Below are 19530 nucleotides of genomic sequence, written 5' to 3'. Positions count from 1 at the left end.
GTGTTAAAGCGCTTTTTTCGGCGAGTAGCACGCTACTCCGAAACCATAAAGGATTCGTGGTGAATTAGTATAGTGAAATGTGAAAGTAATATGAGTGGTGGATATTAGTCAGTTATGTGGATTGAGAAGGATAGCGGAGGGATAGAAGAGGGAAAAAAGGTTTGCATTTATATAGCGCTTGTTATACCCCATATGGGGTGTTGAAGCACTTTCTTGGCGAGTAGCACGCTACTCCAAAACCCATAAGGATTAGTGGTGAATTAGTTGGCTGCTTTCAGCGTCCTTCCATTGTCAGGAACAGGCCCAGTTCAGTTCTCCAGTCAAAACAGAGAAGGAGCCATGTTCAGGAAGATTCTGGAAAACCTTGTTCTTGTACTTTTTTTAAAAATTCATAGTTTTATATAACACAAACTTATCGGAGAGCTTTACATGAGCATCAGATGTGAACACACTCATTTCGTTAGGCACGGGGAGATTACGTGATTTGCCCAGAATCACAGGATATTGAACGTCCCTGCTGAGACTCGAATCTGGTCCCCAGCTTCGAAGTCCACTGCTCTAGCCCTTAGGCCACATCCTAGCTGTCATGTAACCTCCAGGCTTTAAAGGGACACTTTTAATTGGGTCCCTTTTTGGTTCTGTGTTTATTTGATGTAATGCGTGGCCGTCGAATATCCGCAACACTATTAGAAGGCGCATTGAACACCTAGTCAGAAATGGAATGGTCCACGGGCAAACACGAGCACTGCATAACATTCCAGTGAGCATCAAATGCCTGCTGGGTTGAGTTAGTGCCAGTCACATGCTACTGACGTGTAACTAGCTACCCCTGTAGCCATAGGGATTGTTCAAATGAATCCGCCTGGTGCACAATCTTCAGAGCTTCCTACAGACGGACTAAAACAAAAACTTACAGGCAATTAAATAGCCGTTGTAGACCTATGAGCAACGGAGGACATTCAAATATAAGTGCAAGCACAATTAAACCTTACCCTTCATTGCATAGATTGCACAAGCTGAAGCTAGAAGAAATCCTACTCACTTACTTACGACGGGAACATCAAACTTTCATAATGAAAGCAATTCCAAGTCAAGTTTGTCAATGGTAGACACATGGCACCGAGGAGAGAATGAACATGTTTCTTCTAGTAAAACAAAAAAAACCCATAAATGTATGCACAATAATGTATACTGAAGAGGAGCATGGCGCGACAGTGGGGTGCGACAGCCAAAGGGCTTCATGCCCTATGGTGGTTCCACAATCAGAAGGTTGTTTTGGGTTCCACATCATTTACGCAGACTCCTGGCCCTATTGTGCCCACCGATCGGGATCCACAAGCCCTCTCCAGAGCCAGTGAGGTGTGAGGGTGGATGAGGGCAGGGAATGCGCCGGTGAAGGGGTTGAGGACACTGGATACTGCACACTCGGGATGCATCACACCCAAGACAGGATGCAGGCACCAGCCCGCACTTGCCTAACACAAGGCCCATTGTGAACTCGTCCAAACCAAAGGTAATCTGGGCCAGGCCGTGGCACAGCTATACATGGCTGGAGGCTTTAAGGGGGGGGGGGGGGAGGAAGAGGCTGGAGTTTGTTTTGTCTCTTGCTGATGACATGTAGAGAGCTGGGAGAGGCAGTGGGATGTGAACCAGGGTGGCATGAAACCCGGGACAAGCTGAGACAGATCGAGAAGCCGGAGGGAGGAAGAAAACAAATCAGCGAGATGCCTGTCTCAGGTGTGGATAGGTTGGCTATCTTCCTGTCGCAGTGACACTCTGTCAGCTTTAGCTGTGCGTGTGCACGCTTGTATTTTCTTGCCTCATTCTTGGCGCCAGTGGTCAGTATCTCTTTGTTATATGCATCTGCTGGTAATCTTTGTCCTGGAAAAAGTGTGTCCTCCTGTGTGTTTTGGTTAGAAGTGCAGGTATTGTGGGCAGCGTAGGCAACCTGGTAAGTGGGATCTGTCTTCCAGTCTGTGGTGCCCAAGACAGCTGCCTCCTTGCTGTCCCAGCCCTCACACTACTGGGCCTCCGGATTGCACCACAGATCCTTTCCTCTTTCTGTTTGCCAGTTAGAGGCAGGCTGGTTAAAGTCTGGGGTGATGCATGGACTCATGGCTAGGGCAACGAAGAGGCGGCGGGGGATAGGGGTAGGTAAATGTGCGGATCACACTGGTGTCTAGCTCATTTCAAAGAGCCCTATATGTTCTAAACCCTAAATGGAAATGCAGTACAGAGAGTTACTTCTTTGCCCAAGATCACATGGTTTGGTAAAGAAGTGTTTCTAATAATAGGTTATGCATTTCGAAGTACCAGTTGGGGATGACTGCTGGTTGGCCAAGAACTCGTATTGGAGCATTCATATAGCACTTACTGCCCCTGTGCACTTAACCTCCATGTGTATCAATCTACGCCATGCAGACCCTCTGCACAGGTAATAAGAAGCCGCCTGCAGAACTGGAGTGTGAGGAGTGGTCTATTCCATCACAGGATCTGACGAGGCTGAAAGTGCTGTCAACGCTACAGCTCCCAGAGACAGCAGTGCTCAGCCACAGGGTGTAGTGTACAAATATTTGAGGCTCCGACACTCTGGATCTCTTATCTGGCGGGGTTCAGTTGCCCGCTGAAGTCGTCCAGCTGTAGCAGTCCAAGGGTTCTCTGAGCCTTAGGGGGCTGAAGAGATTCACAGTAGCCTCTCTCCTGCTCCTTAAGTTAGGTTGCTTCACAAGTGTGCATCTAGCACACGTCTGCTATTGTATTGTCTGTCCAAGCTGTTATTTTCTGTATAGTTCTTGGCTTCCTTGTTCACATAGAGTGGATTGCAGTACATCGTTAGGTTCTGGTGTCCTGTGAATACTTATGTATTTTTGAATGGCAATGTTAGTGTTTGTTTTTATGATGTGTGTATAGTTGTATTGTATTGTAACTGCATTTATATAGAGTTTATTACCCCATACAAGGCGTCAAAGGGCTTTTTTCGGGGTGTAGCACGCTACTCAGAACCAATAAAGGATTAGTGGTGAATTAGTATAGTTAAATATGAAAGTAGTTTGATGTTAGTCAGTTATTTAGATTGAGAAGGATAGTGGAAGGATAGAAGAGGGAAAAAGGTTTGCATTTATAAAGCGCTTGCTACCCCTGATGGCATATTGAAGCGCTTTTTCGGCGAGTAGCAAGCTACTCCGGAACCCATAAAGTATTGGTGGTGAATTCGAATAGTGAAATATGAAAGTAAGTATCAGATTGGATGAAAGATGAGTCGGAAGGCTTTTACCTTGGATGTAAGGCACACTTTCTCCCATGGGGCTTTTGGCGCTAGAATTTAAAAGGTTTAGAGAAGCAGCACAAACAGGATGAAGCCAGATGTTGTGCAAACAGCCAAGTTGTATGTGTCTTCCTGAAGCACAAGTGCCCTTCTATTGTTTTTGAGTTGGCTGGTCATCGATTCCACATGGAAGGAGCCCGAAGAGAGAAAGCCCAGCCACTCAACCAGATTCTGTGAAATTTCAGAATTTTAAATGGTGCCTGAATGGCAAAGCGAAAAGATCTTGAGGAACAGTATTTACGTAACCGGTTAGTTAGAAACGTAGGTGCTGTCCTTAGATGGGTTTATGTACAATACATAAGACATGAAAAATGATGCAAGCACATATAGGGCGTCATCAAAGTGTTTTTAATGCAGGATTGGTTGGGATACTTGGAGGCTCTTAGAGACAACCATGTAGCTTGATTTTGAACAACCATAACCAACATCTAAGCGATGTTTTAAGAAATAAGTACAGATTGTTGCAAAGGTCAAGGCAGGAAACACTGAGTGCTGATATGGCCATTTTTTTTACTCTCTGACGGAAGAAGTATAACAAGCATTGCTAATGCATCGGTTTCTCCTATGTAATGAATAATGAGCTGGAAAGAGCTCTCTTACAAGTATTGCAGGAGTGGGGAGGATGTGGCGTAGCGGCCAGAGCTGCTGACTCGAGAGCTGGGGATCCCGATTCGAATTTTGGTAGAGCAACATCCTGTGGTTCTAGGCAAATCACTTAATCTCTCCTCGTGATAAGATTCACTATATATATCTGCAGCAAGACAAAAAAGCAGAAAGAGACAAAACTGTATGAAAAAATAGTTCCACCAAAGCAGATGTTAACAGTATTTCGGCTACAGGAAACTAATAAGAGAACCAGATGATGAACAAGCATTGGTAAATGCAGGAAAATATGCTACAGCCAATTGAAATTGAGTAAAGTAAGTGGCAAGCACAGGAACCAATGAAAAGCCACGAAAGAGAGGGGGCGGGATTTAAGACCCTTTTAAGTTTATATAAAAAACAACAGATATCACAAGCACAGCGGAAGTGCTGTGCAGGCGAAACCTAAAAATAGGTCTATGTTTTTTTGAGGAAAATGTGCAAGAGGTTCAGCATCAATTTTGGTTCCCTGACTTTTCATTGAACTGCCCAGTGGCGAACAGGGAGAAAACTCCTTTGGCCAAAGGGAAAGTCAGCAGAGGTTTTGATTGCCCCAGTTGCCCCAGACTATCATTTATTACAGTTTTGTCAGTATTTAATTTGAGCCAATGTTAGATCATCCAATTGTACACTTCCAATAGAAAGGCTTCTTGTTGTCCTCATGTTCCCAAGGGTGGAAACTGCCAAGTCCTAGAGTAAAAGGTTAAGCGGAGCAAAATGTCTTTAGGGTAGTGGAGTATTCAAGGGTGAGTTGCAGTATAAAGTGTAGAGTTGCTCCTTATGTGTTGTGTTGGCATAATTGTTGTGCTGGCTGTGTACTAGAGTGTTGATGCAAATTTGACCGTACCAGTTTCAGTGGGTGTTGTAGAAAGGGGTGTGTGGGGTATTAGATGTTGTGTCACTTGAGATGTTCGTGTTAAGTTTAGCACTGTTGCAAAAGCAACCTGTTGCCATCCATTTTGCACTGGGTGTTCTGTTGGTTTGTGTGAAAGTAACGGTGAATGTGAGTGCTTGTTGAGGTGTGGAGATGTTGAATCCAAGTGCGTTTAGGTTAAAGGTGTTATGATTATGCTTGGAATTGTTAAAGAACACCAGACTGCCACATGTATGGTTCTTGATTCTTGGTTCATTACTTCTGGAGGTGCTGTTCTTTTGTGTGTTGAGGTCTGAAATTGTTAAATCACCTACAAGGATACCCTTGTGGGTAATAGTGCCCTTTACAGATACAAATAACATAAGTTCATTCTGGTATACGTTTTGTGGTTATGTTTGTTTCAGTTGAGTAGCATCGCGTTGTCACTCGCATGGCTGGTGGTGTCTTGGCTGCTTCCCGGTGGGTTTCTTGCAGTGATGGCAAAGTTGAGTGGAAAGGTGTGGAATTGGTAAATCCGACTGCAAACGTGTCAAAGGTTAGCAAGTAGCAGCCTTAAACCTCCCTCTCTAAAATCATACACACCAGCTCAGTGAATAAAAGGTTGCTCGTAAACATCTAACATGTCACTGACCGCCTATGCCCCTCTGACAGTTGCAGGTACTCCTCAATATTGTCATCACACAAAGGATACAGCACAGCCATAGAGTCTGAGCAGACCTGAAACACCTCTCCATAAGATCGCCCAGGCTCTGGTAGATGCGGACTCTCAAGATGGTGTGCGAATATGCAACCAGATTGTCCACAGTGCCAAGAAGCCATCTTCATATCAGATATGCACCCTACAAACGTTAATAACATGTACCATACTACTTGTCTCAGTTGTGATGAGTGTTGAGGTATAGGTTAAATCCTTCTGGTTATGTTTAACCCAGGTGGAAACTGCAGAACCTGCTCCTCTGGCATCATGGCTGCCCGAATAATTCAACTTTCAGCGCAGCAGTAGAGGGCTCCCCCGTCACGTGACAAGGGCACACTTTCCACTCCGTGCAGCTAGTTCAGGACTTCCGGTGCTTTCAACAGATGGGCTGGCTACCTCAGAAGAAAGCAGTAAGCACGGTCTGACATTGCGTCACATAGTGACACTCCGTGTCAGCGGCCCCGTCACCACCGTCGCCCTCCCCGGCCCGACCCTCTGCGGCCTGCGGAATGGCGGGCAGACGATAATTGGTGCAGGCTTTTGACAAGGGATCGAGAGCTGCGCGTGATCCTCGTTGAGGTGGGAAGGAATGGAGGAGCGTGTCTCCCCCCTGCCCTCCCCCCTCTCATCTAACATAGTGTTTTACCTCTCAGACTTCCAGGAGGCCCGCTGCTTCCCCGCACCTTTAACGAGCAGTTTCTTAGAAGTCGCCTCATAATTAGAACAAATGGATGCTCGTCGCCATAAAACACAGAAAAGGAGCGCACGAGCTCAGCGCGGCTGCGGGGCAAATGCTTCGGTGGTGCATCATCCCTTCCAGGCCATCTTAATGCACTAACGTAAAATAACGTGTAGCCCTTATCACCCCAGTATAGACTAAGGGATGCGTACACGCATGGCACAAGGCTTTAAAGGGGCCGCGGGGCCTTTCACTGACCCCGGGGGCCTCTCACGGGGCCTATCACTGACCTCAGGGGCCTCTCACGGGCCTCTCACTGACCCCATGGGCCTCTCACGGGGCCTCTTACTGACCCCAGGGGCCTCTCACGGGGCCTCACACTGACCCCCAGGGGCCTCTCACGGGCCTCCAGTGCTAAATTTGTAAAAAATCAAGTGCCAGGGCCCTTCTCCTAAGACCACTGCAGTCTGCACCACCCATACCTGCCAACTCTGTCAATTGCAGCACCAACATAATACCTAACCATCACAGTCCTACATGTGTGACAATTAAGACTATTTCAGGCCACACAAAACTATAATAGTGGCACGAAAGACTTTTATTATTAATTTTCAATGTATTGTTACTTAATAAACGTGGTTGTTGTGCTCATCTCAAAATTAAGAAGACAGTGCCACCGTGTGGTGGACTGTCACTAGAGCCAGAGCTGACAATTAAGTGTCAGTGCTGAGCCCTGGAAACCACCAGCACAAATTAAGCACTGCGGCCTCACACTGACCCCAGGGGCCTCTCACAGGGCCTCTCACTGACCCCAGGGGTAGCTCATGTTTAAAAAGAAATAATCCGGGGAAAGAAAAAACACAGTATTTAGTGCAATCTTGCAGGTCAGGCCTTTTGTTTTAATATATAAAATTATGCTGTAAAAGGAAAGCTGTCCATAAAACGCAGGGGTCGCAGGGCAGGGAGCCAAAAGCAGCCTGGAAAAAATGCTCAAACAAGCCCGCCCCAGTCCTCTCCTTGCATTCTCTCTCCTGCCTTCCATCTCATTCCTCTCTCTCTGGTCTCTTCTCTTCTCTTGTTTCGCGCCCTCTCTCTGAAAGGAAAGCCTCCATGTGTCTGCTGCGAAGTAAACTCCGGAAGCTAGGGGAGGGACAGCGGCACCAGGAGCGGCCCTGGGTTTTCAAAATGTTCTCCAATGGCCCCAGCCCACCGGGAAATGCCCGGTAAAATAACAGGCCTGCCCTACCCTGAAAGTGTCCCAGCTGCTCTTCTATTATGATGGCCCTCACTACAACTCCCATAATGCAAAGTGAGAATTTGGAATGTTGGAGCTGCTCCCATATGGTGCTGGGAGTCTTGAGCTCTGTGGATGGCTGACAGAGTAGGGTGGAGGTGAACAGGTGGGTAGGCCTGTGCATGCCAGGGCTGATGCAGGCAAGTAATGAGCCAGAAAAGGGGCGTATTGGCATCTAGAGGGAAGAGCATGTTGGATGCCAATGCAGAGAAAGGAAGCAATGTGGCTAGAATCAACTCTCATAGGTTAAGGCAGAAGAATGTTCAATGAAACTTAGCCTGTGGATTAGTTTCTTTTTTATAGAGCGCCTCATACTGCAATTTCAAAGCATTGTAAATAACTAGTGTTACTATATCCCAATGTATTTGTACTCCATTTATATACTTTCGAAGTTTGGAAGGCTGAGTTGACTTTGACAGGACTCAGACTTGTGACCTGTGGAACACTACATGATGCGGAAAATATTCGGCTTACTGAACAACTCAACAGGGGTTGGTGGCCGGTAGTCTGGATGGAGCACATTACTAGAGGTAGTTAACAGTGTTGGTCTAATGCCTGTGATCAGAGCAGGCTGATGTTTGATGGATGGTGCATGTAAAGCGCAGCATCTGGCAGGACTGTGCGAGGTTGGCGCTGGTAGCTGGTAAACTTTAGTGCAGGGTAGGGAACGTGTACGATTGTGCAAGGCCAGAAGGCTTTTGGGGTGAAGTGCATGGGTGAATGTTGCTTGAGGTCTGGAAAGGACAGGGTTAAGCAGGGGTTGGTAATTGATAAATTGCAATGCTATTGGTAGGGTAGGGTCTGGAAGGGAGAGGATGGAGCAGGGGTTGGTGAACTTTGGTGTTACTGTTATTACCAGGTATGGATGGGGTAGTCAACACAAGGAGATGATGGACGGAGTGTTGAACATTGCAAGCACTCACCCCCCAGGCAACTGATCTGGGTTTAATCCATCATCATTCTTTAGCTCACTCAACCACCCCAGTTCAGACATGGCCATATGCAAATCCGTCTGACCCTGTGCCTCATGGGAACAGTCCAGTCCGAACTGCCAAGCCATGTCTTCCCTAGACCGGAAACAAGCTTCCTAGGACCGGTTTAGGTCTAACAGCCTTCATTAGCCAGGCGAGCTTGAATCCAGTGGCAAAGTGAGCAAGGGACCCACGTCTGGGCATACCCTGCCAACTTAGGGCGAACAAAGCAAACACAAGGAGATGATGGACAGAGTGTTGAACATTGCAAGCACTCACCCCCCAGTCAACTGATCTGGGTTTAATCCATCATCATTCTTTAGCTCACTCAACCACCCCAGTTCAGACATGGCCATATGCAAATCCGTCTGACCCTGTGCCTCATGTGAGCAGTCCAGCCCGAACGGCCAAGCCATGTCTTCCCTGGACCGGAAATGGATGGGGTAATCCTCAACAAAGCATGGTGATATGTGGAGCGACGCACACCGTTACTTGGTGCAGAGTGTGGGTGGTGGTAGGGTCAGCGGTCGGTGTACAGCAGTGTCACAGGTAGCAAGAGCTGGGTACGGATGGAGTAGTCCTGTTGAGGGCTGGGTGGTTGGCGGCGGCGAGTACTGTGATGGAGACATAGTAGGAAGGTTAAAGTTTGGTATGAGGCTGGGGGGACCAGGTCGGATGGCGATGAGAGATTGTATGAGATGGATTTCGAGAAGGGATTGGGAGATTGTAAGTGAGGACAGTTATTAGAGAGAAGCCACGGCATGTCAGGCTTTTAGGGCTGGGCTTAAGGTTGCCCCAGCCGATGAATGGGGCAGATAGGTAGATTGTGGGTTTAGAGCGGAGGACACATGTAGCATGAAAAGAGTGAGTATTCCTAGACCGTTTATTGGCTTCTGTGTTAAATAGCGTTGTTGTATGGAGTTGGCTGTGGTGTTGCAGAGTGTCGCGTGCACGAGTGTGAGGTTGGTATATAGCCCGGAAGCTGGTACGGTTATTGGTACACCCACTTCATAGTGAAGCAAAGTAGACCAACATCCCCACAGCCATGGTGGAAGTCCCTGGTGTGCTCACAACACTTGATCACTACATGGGTGTCGAGATAGATATTTGCTGTTTCATTTTCATCGAGGAAAGGCAGAGTGAGGGACTGGTGTTGGGGATCTGTTGAATTAGCAACCTTTGCAAAGTTTCAGAAAAACTTTGCAGTTTCAAAGTTTGTAGAGCACTTCGCTTTGCTGCATGAAAGTCCTGACTTTTAATACAGTTTATACAGAGCATGTGCTGTCCTTACTTAGCACTAACAACATGTTTCTGCGGATGCTATGCTTTGCAGATAAAAGCTTGTGTTATTTGCCTGTGCAATGCTTGCATAGAAAATCTCTGTCAGAGTTCAACATGTACACAAATTCTGCATACATCAACCAACTTGGGCGGGTTCGATTAGAGGTAATGATATCTGGATATGCTATAATAATTATCTGGCACTTCAAAGCAATGCTTTGTGCGGACTTAGGCAATATCAAACTGGCAAACCATTGCAAAAGTCACACAGGGACAAAATCGTCATCTTCACAAAACTTTTCTGGTTAAAAGGCAAACTTTCCGCCACCCTGAGTTGGTGTCATGGCCACAGATGCATGAGCAGGTGGAGAGATCCTCTCCAACTTGGACAGAGAAAGAACTTGTTCTGAGCCTTCTGAAGAGATGATTCAGAATGCTAGTGGAATTTGGGAAAAGCGAGAACACTTTCTTTAGTAGTATCTGGGGGTTCAAAAAGGATAAGCTATTTTGTTTCACATGTTCTATTTGTCTCCATGATAGATGTTGATTGTTCTCAGTAAATCGCATTTTACCTAAGGGACGGCGGTTATTATGCTGTTTGCATTTTCTGCACCTCATTGGGAAGGACCAACTTTCTAGAAACTAGACACACTTCATTTTCATTCATATGCTGCCTGTTCATGACCTTATTTGGACCTGAAATTGTCCACACAAAGCAAGAAGCCATCTTGGTGCATCTGAAGGCCTGTGCCCTGACAAGCCCATATGCAACTCTTCGCAGATAAATGATGCAGTCCCTACACTAGCAGAACTACTGATACAGAGATCAAGTCATCTGCTCAAACCATTTAATTCATTCAGTTCACACTTAAGCACATCACCCCTCCTTCTACCACTGCTCTTGTAAATAAACTCATAAACTCTGGTACTCTGCTAGAACAAAGATCCCCAGACACAAACAAAATCAACACTCAAATACCCGCGTGGATCTATACAGTTTCTCGATTATTGTTATGCCTGGTTCAGAAATTAATTCCATGACTGTATGCATTATACCTTGTATCTGTGAAGCAGGCATATCAATGTGCCTGCACCGGCATTCCAATCACATCTTCTCTGGTGGTTGGCAGACATCTGCACCATTGGCTTCAGGTGCAGATTCGTTATCACTTTATCCAGTGACAAATTGTGTGATTTTTGTTTGCTTGTCTGTACGCCTGGAAGCTTGAGTCCTTCAGCTGTCTGTTCCATGTGTCTTTGTTTCCTGTCTGCTCAATTCTTGAAGGTTTTGTCTCTGCTTCTCTATTGGTTATAGGGTCTTTTTCTCGCTATGCTGATTGAATGAGCATCTTGCCTACCAGTGTCTTGCTTAGTTGGTCGCTTTGAATTAGAACACAGCTGCATGCAAAAATGAGGCATCACTCCTTTATTTCTAATCTATTGCAATAAATGGACCTGCATTAGTGGGACTGAGGACGCTGTGGGAGGGGGGTGCACGTTCCTTCCCTTCCTTGCTTTACCCTTCCTTGTTCCTATCCCTCATTTTCCCAAAACAAAATTATGTCTATGACAAAAATAAGAATGATGAATCAAGTGATGGAGAACGTAGCTCAGGACTGACCTGTGTCCCCCTTCCATCTGTCTTTTCCTACCCAGAATTTCCCTTCATCCCGACTCCTACAGGACAGCAGGACACGACTTCAGTTCCGGCTATTCCTATGGCTATCATTGGGGGCGTTGTGGGAGGAGTCGTGCTGGTGCTGGTGGTGGCTATTGTCCTCTTTGTGGTGCTGAGGCGCCGGCATCATACCTTCAAGGGAGACTACAACACCAAAAAACATATCTACGGCAATGGCTACAGCAAAGCTGGAGTTCCTCAGCACCCGCCCATGTCCCAGAGCCTGCAATACCCCGAGGACTCGGATGACGAGAAGAAGCTGGGACAACTGACCACCAGCTACGAAGAGGAAGACGAAGAAGGTCGGAAGCTAGGGCCAAAGTACGACGATGAGTCCAAACGCCCATATTTGACCATGGATGAGGGGGACACGCAAGAGTACAATGATGATCGGACACTCAGCTTTCAATACGACCCTGAGCAGATAGACATGGTTGACAACATGGTGTCCCAAAATGACGGATCGTTTATTTCCAAAAAGGAGTGGTATGTGTAGTGGCGCATGAGGCTCTAGGAGCGAAGCGTGCGCACAGGCCCATGGCACAGTACATGCATGCACGAATGCAACGCGCATACCATCCCCTGTTCGAGATTCAAATATAGACTCGACAGCAGCCTTTTGGCCATGGAGGGACACAGGGGAGGGCTGGCAGCTTCTGTCTTAACTGTTTTATGTTGACTTTTGTGTTTTGAGTCCATTTGAGTTCCTTACACGTGATCCCGTTTCTGGGCCGGTGGTGTCAGTGTTACATTTGCTGAAAATGGCTGGTGGCTCGCGACAGTGAACTTGCATTCCACTTCCGACAAAGCTACAGCGCCCAGTCAACAACACGTCTCTCTATGCCTCCTCCTATCTCCAGAGCACCCCTAAACACTGGAATTGCTTGGTATGTTTACTGTCTATTTTTTTGTCTATGTTAATTTTTGAGGGACGGGTGGAGGGGCAGATTGGACTGGCACATTCTATCACCCTGCTTCTGGCGCCAACCCGGCCCTACCGTTCTCGCTACCAGACCTATGTACAGAATCCAGCCACCGTGTAAGGAAAGGTAACATGCATGATGTTCAACGACGAGGGAGAGGCAACGCCATTTGATGCTCTCTCAAATTTATATTTCAGCGATCAGACTTATCTGATGAACTTTTGGTGTATGTGCCGTTTCTGTTTATGGAAAGGAATGTTCTGCAGTTCTGAGTGGCAGATAAGGGGTATGTTATGTACTTGTTCTTTCTCCAGTCTTTTTGCACTGTAAAGCCCAGTCCACTCAGCTGGGCCCTGCCAGCTACCGAGAAGGCTTTTGATACAAGGCCTTGAAATCTCCTACGCGTTCAGCCATTTTTAAGTGTGTCAATGACAAGGTGTAATTGTTGATATGAACCAAAAGAGTCTTGCGTTGTCTAGGACCTTAAAAGACAACAAAAGGCAGACATTTGACTTAACATGTTGATTAAGAGAAATTTCAAACATTCCAAGCTCACCGCATAATCTTCCATTGTCGACAAAGTTCCCCAATTTCAAATGTATTGAAAGGAGAGTTTTTCAAAGTGGTGCTCTATAATGAAGCAGTGTTAAATTCAGCTGGCCAAGAATAGAGAGTGTTTTGAAAGAAACAGAAGAGGTGTGGGAAACGACATTAAAAATCAAGAAATATCGACTTTCGCAAAGTCAGGCCAGAGGGAAGCCAGCCAGCAATCACTGGCATCAGAAGGATAAAAATCATCCCAGTTCAGTGACCAAAAAGACCAGATCACCAAAGGAGTGCCAAAGACTAAAGATGGTCGGCACTCTTAGTCTTCGGCAATCTTTGGCTAAAACATTGGGTCGCATTGTGGTGCTTAATGGTTTAAGCAAGAGTATAAACAAGCAAGAAAGAGACCTGCTGTAGTTTAAAGCCACAGAACCACATCACAGGGCTTAAAAACAAAACACCACAGTGGAGTTGTGAGTAAAGAAGCATATTACCGCAGTCGATGCCGAAGACGAGGAACACATTTACCAGAATTGCACTAAGACACATCCAAGGGTTGTAGGGTAAAGTACTTGATAACATTAGAGAGCATACGACAAAATAAAAGATGACCACAGCTGAGCGCTTAACAGTAAATCAGCGAACCTCTCCTAGGTACTCAAGTACAACGCAGAGCATCGCGGTCACATAAGACCAATGCGCAGCGCCAGATCTGATGCTTAACTGTAAACACGCTGGTGGCAGCGGGTGTTCAATATGGCTAACTGTAGAAGCTAATCAGTGTAGCTTTTGACCATTTTTAAGTGTTGCAGTTTTCCACAGTAACAGAGAAGCTAAAATCGACCCTCTTCCCCCCCCCCCAGCTCCCGAACCCCCCCCCCCCCCGGGCAATGATACCTGGAAGTTTACAGAGCTGCTCACTATTACTTTCCAGTAGGTGTAGGGGGATATTCGACCATCAGCACAGACATGAAGAGAATGCTAACTTGGAGGTCAGGCTAGTTTTATAAGGTTTAAGTCTATAAACAGAGGTTGTGAGGTTAGGAGGAAAGAAAGCAGCATTCCATCACAAGGTGGTTTACTGTTTTACCTCAATGCAGAAGCAGATGTGCCAGGATTTCACCAGCGGGATCAATATCTAGATTGAGAAAAGTATAATTCTGGAAAGTTCTGTTGTGTGGTGGACATGACGGGGAAGCCAAACACAAAGAGTTCCAAAATTTTTCGAAGAGATGATGCGCATGAAGGGAAATCCAAGGGCAAGCAAGAGATGTCTTAGAGCCTGATTACGAGTTTGGCGGATGGGTTACTTTATATCCCGTCCGCCGTATTATGAGTTCCATCATGTCCCATTGGCTATGATGGAACTCGTAATACGGCGGACGGCACATCCGTCATGTTTGTGATGGAGTAACCCGTTCGCCAAACTCGTAATTAGACCCTTAACATTCTGCACGGAGCATGGCAAACTGTACGAAAAGCTAAATAGGTCCTGATGACGAAGGACAGGTATGAATTAGAAGAGCTCTGGGTCTATCAGGAATGTGTAGACTTGGCTACGGAAGAGTAGAGGGGATACCTCTTAACGACCATGTTATTGTCCAAATCACTTGTTCCTGGAGATTAACTCAGTGGAAGGGACTCAAGGCATGGTTAGGTTTACCTCGATCTCGCTTAGAAATAACCCCTGCTTCTTGCACCATTCACAGTAGTTGTTCTGCTCTTCTCTCCTCGGCGCCTTGAGGGTCCCCACTGATGAGAGGCAGCTCTAGAGCTGGGCAGCATCTTCGCACTCTCCTACCTTGATCGTGTGTGAGTAGGAGGCCCAGCTGCTCGGTTGCTCTCTCTGAGAGCAATAGGCAGTCCCTCGAGGAAAATAAATCACAAGTTGAAAAGACCCTTAATTTCACGGTCGCATTCGCTTTTCCCATCTACTTCAGTTCAGCAAAAGAGACAACTAAAAATGGACTTCAATGAGCGTGATGGTACATCCTAAACAATAAACCACAGTAGCCACAAACATTATCTTTAGGGTTATAGCTCGTACAATGACCTCTTGGCGCTATTCTGTAAGGCCTAGGCACGGAATAAAGTCTTGCTGGAGTTCGTTTAGCTCTTGCTAGAAGTTTGTGAAGGCGCAGAAAGTATGAAGCAGTTTAGTGAGCATTGTGTTCGAGCGATGAACTTTTTAAGGCTGAATTTTACTGCCCTTTCCAGACCTTCTGTGATAAAATACTTCTAAATGGTCATACTGGGTGCTTGGCACCCTCACCCATAAGTAAATCAGGCTAGGTCCACGCGGAGTCCTTCACTCAGGCGCCCCTCACTCCAGGTGCGAGAGTGACTGAGTGAATGTTAATGGAAGAAACAGCAGAATCCCAGACAGGGCCCAGCGGGGAAGGGCATTGATCCTTCCTTGACATCTGTTAATACAGTGAGAGTTTTCAGGGGAATTCCTCCTGCAGAGGGCGTAGTGGAAGCCATTCTCTACATGGTGAAGATACCTGGGTCATGGGAAATGACTTCTCTGCGAAGGAACCCAATAGTATTTGACCCTGCTCCGCCACCGTAGGCCCCAGCGGTATTTTTCTGCGGTCCAGTTGATTTCTGCGAGAGCTTCCAGGACAGTGAGCGATTAAAGAGCTTGCAACAGAAACACCTCCCCCCGGACCCAACCCCCACCCCCTTTCGCAACAGTAAGGCACGGGCGCCTCCCGCTTTGGACCCACTGCAGCAAACGCTTAGCTCTCAGCCCAGTGTAAACGTCTGTCTGCTGACCTTTGACCCATTCATCCACAGAGGACTTCATTTACGTCGTTTGGACGTGGTGCCCTTTGCCCTTTGTATCCCCAGAATGCTTGAGATCAATAGGTATTAGTGCACATTAACCCCTTTAGCAGGCCCCACTGTGCTTCAAGTCATAGGTACTCCCCTGATATAGCCACTGTGCCAGTCTAGTCTTTGGGTACCGGTGCCCCTCACCCGTACAAGTTCAAGGTTGTCCGTCTCGCTGGTCAATATGGCATTCTTTCCTTCAGGCAATTAACAACTTTCGAATGTAGTTATTTATACATTCCAACAGACCCGATTCAGGCCCGAGACAAATGATTTTTTAAACCAAAAATGGCTTTATTTCATGTCTCCACCTGAAATTACCTCTGCTTTAAGAAAGAGGAAACCGCATCTCCCCAATTCTTTTTTCCAAAATCTCCCACCTCCCTCTTGTACAATGCTGGCATGTGTGTTTGTTGCAGCGTGGCGCCCTCTGGTGGCTATGCATGACCACACCTTAAGGCCGCTCCAGCCAGGGTCCTTCCCATAGGACTGCCTCTGGCCAAGGATCCTCTAGTGCTTGAGGTCCCTGGGTACTGTTGCCTCCAGCTTTTCATTTTGAAAACTTCAGTTTCTCTGACAGTGAAGCAACAGCAGTAACTACACTACTCATTACCTCCCAGTGTCAGTCCATGGTTGCCAAGAAGGGCGTAAGGTTGAACACGGAGAGTAGATGGAGTCGAGAGGGAGCACTGGACAACTTCCCGAAACTACTCCATTACCCACATCACCATCTAGGCTCTTACCCACAAATGCATTTCCAAGCTTTCGACTGCAGAAGGCGGATGATCACATGTTCCCAACAGGCACAATACACCAGAAGGGTTTGTAGGTCTGTGGCAGAGGCTTTCGTAAATGAGGCTTTTGGCCTTCAATGTCACTGACTCGGTGCCAGGCCCCACAGGCCTTTCTGAAGCTAGCGGCTTGGCAATTAATCTCCAGAATTCCTCCTGTTGACTGTAGGGTTCTCTGAAAGCATGGCACCGGGGCCCAACCTACCATCGTCACAACCACCTGCACCCACTCTAAGACTCCCAGTTTAGCAGAGGAGTACCAGGGTTGTATATTTTGAGAGGAAGGAACAATGTTACACCCTGCCTGCTAGTGCAGGCTACTTTCTGACCCCTATAAAGGAAGATGCCATTGTGAGTCCTGTTAAGATTCATGGGGCTGACATCAAAGGTACTTCGACAACTGATGGTTCCATGAGGAAGAGTTTACTGGAAACATGGGTGCAGAGGGCACCATGCCATTGCCATGTCCCAAGTAGTGGCCTGCAGCTTATTAAGCATTGAGATGAGGGTACAGTGCGTGCAATCAGAAGGTGCTAGGCCCCCCAATGGTAGCTCACAGAAGGATCGTTCTTTAAGATGAGGTTACAGAACAACACACCTCATACCCAATGGTAGCTCATGGAAGGTTTAGTTAAGAGGTGAGAACACAGAATGATCATCATCACAAGCTCAAACATGCAGACCTCTGTCTAATCAATTTCCCATTTTGGAAACCCCATCTGCCCCACGCCTTTCATTAGTGAGGAGGAAAGTACTATTTTTAACTCACCCGAGTACCTTGTTCTTCAAATTTACAAAGTTGGGGGGCCAAGGGTAGAATTTGCGGCTCTGTGTCAACCTCTTACTCTTTCCCTCAGCTGCGCGAATTGTGTTTTCCCTACAACCCAGATGTGTTTGAAGAAGGATGATGAAACAAATACCCCAAAACTCCAGGGCAACTGGTGTGAGAGCAGACCTGAGACCCTTGCCGCTTGTAATGCCACCTATGTATTACCTGCTAGTGTATGTGTTCAGCTGATGCCAAGGTTTGTGATGTGTATGGGCCAGGCAGTGCCTAGTTTGTAAAAAGTTATAGTACCAGTGCCCTTCTCAGGAGGCCACTGCAGCTTGCACCGCCCATTGTCACTGCCAGTGCTGCAAATAACAAGTGCCAACACAACTACTAACCACCACACTCTTACAAGTGTGACAATTCAGACTATTTCAGGCCACACAAAGCTACAGGAGTGGCGTGGGTGACAGGTATTATTCATTTTTAATGTCTTTTGAATTATTAAACACTGTTGTTGTGCTCATCTCAAAATCAGGCAGACAGCGCCACCATGTGGTGGACTGCCATTCGTGCTGGAGTTGAGAATTAAGTGGCGGTGCCAAGCAACGGAAACCACAGACTCAAATTAAGCACCGTGGGCCACCATAGAAGATCACGTGAACAGTCTTGGCTTGGCACAAGTAGGACTTATGTGACTTTGTAAAGGAAAAACTCACACCCCACATAATCTTTCAATTCTTGCTATGTCATTTTGGTATAGGTTGTTTCTGAGGTGCAACTATGCAACCGTGGTGATCTAATGTGATTGTGCTTATGATAATCTGTGATTTCCCAACTCTAAAAGGTCGCTGGAAGATGATGTTCTGTTGATGCATTTGAGGAATGTTTGATAGTTCTAGGTCTCTTAATACAGTGGGACTTGAAGTTCCAAAGTCTGACTTTGAACACAAAAGAAGGTCTAGCTCATCTTGGAGCGAGGTCCAGAGCTCTGGTGCCACACTGGGCGGCATCTCCCGTTGTTGGGTGGCATACCCAGATCCAGCCTGGTGGCAATTCTACGAAGATATCGGACTGTTGGAAGGTGTCCTTGGGCTCATCTGCAGATGCCACAAACCCCATCTCAGGGCTCTAGATTGCTTTAAACCCTGGCACATGCTTCAGTCATATGGGATTATTGGGGAATTTCCTCTCTGGCTGAAAAGAAGAACCTAAGACTGAATTAAAACCATATTTTACTTTGTTGGTGGGAGATGTGGGTTACCCACAGAAAATGGACTCTGATATTCAGATTTGACATAAATCTCTGACCCCTTAGCCCCCACACTGGCTATTTACTGGTATGGCAGCAGCGGGCACTGTCTCCGTGCCCAAGATGAAATGGGCACCCCTTACCATGCCAAAACGATCTCGGCCTCTTGTTGCCGAGGGAATCCGCTTGCTTCATCTCCTCCTCATCCTCACGTTGCTTGTGCCCGAGTGGTGACGGTTAGCCCGCCCCATGTATTTTTGACGGTCCGTGCTGTAACAAAATAATCGTTTTGTATAAAAATTGTGACTGACTGAGCATTCACGGTACATGTTTTCATTTTGTAATTATTTCTGTTGGTGGGGAGGGCTGACAAGGAAAAAGGACTTCTTTTTCTGGGATGAATTTTTTTGGAGTGTTTGACCCAGCTGTGGTAGAACTGTATAAAGATAGTGGCTCAAAATCGTGGCAAAAAATGTACTTTTTGTTTTTTAAATAAAGAGTTTAAAACCCTGATTTCTTTTTTTTTTAATGATGGTGGTCTGTGAGTTGCTTCGGCCCATCGAAGGTTTGTGTATGGACACTTCCGATTTGCTTCTCAAGTTGACAGTTTTGCTTTGTATCCAAATAACAACCCTTTATTGATAAAACTTAATGAGGCACTACAGTTTGTGCCCAATAAAACTGATTCGAACACAAGAACCCCTGATTCCAGAAAACTGCCAGACTTATGCCAAAGGGATATTCTATGAAACTGATTGGGGCGCTTGTGCACTCAGAGATTTTTTAAAAGAAAGTATTTGTAATTTAATAATACCCAAATACGTGTTCAATTTTTTAATAACATTAATTTTGATACTGTATCGCAAATTTTCAATGAGTTTAAGTAAATATGCAAATAAATACATCCATTCATTCAATAAAGTTAAAACAAAAGGTGCACATACTTCTAATGACAATACTGTCAAATGATCAT

The 19530-nt window shown here is 46.3% G+C and overlaps 1 protein-coding gene across 4 annotated transcripts in view; it reads left to right on the top strand.

Moving 5' to 3' along the window:
• The window catches only part of NECTIN1 (nectin cell adhesion molecule 1), a 476368-nt gene that overhangs the window by 161603 nt on the left and 295235 nt on the right, over nucleotides 1-19530 (top strand). The window contains exon 6 of one of the 4 annotated variants that reach the window (XM_085645947.1): nucleotides 11420-19070. The exons of the other annotated variants lie outside the window; for them this stretch is intronic. Within the exon in view, the coding sequence (XP_085502073.1) occupies nucleotides 11420-11937 (518 nt within the window). The 3' untranslated portion in view covers nucleotides 11938-19070. Of the gene's footprint in view, nucleotides 1-11419; nucleotides 19071-19530 lie in introns of those variants that run through there. 4 annotated transcript variants of the gene reach the window in all.

Source organism: Triturus cristatus, chromosome 3_1, assembly GCF_964204655.1.
Source record: "Triturus cristatus chromosome 3_1, aTriCri1.1, whole genome shotgun sequence".
Taxonomy (NCBI): domain Eukaryota; kingdom Metazoa; phylum Chordata; class Amphibia; order Caudata; family Salamandridae; genus Triturus; species Triturus cristatus.
Note: the sequence above shows the minus strand (reverse complement) of the source record. Positions and strands in the feature narration are given on the sequence as shown.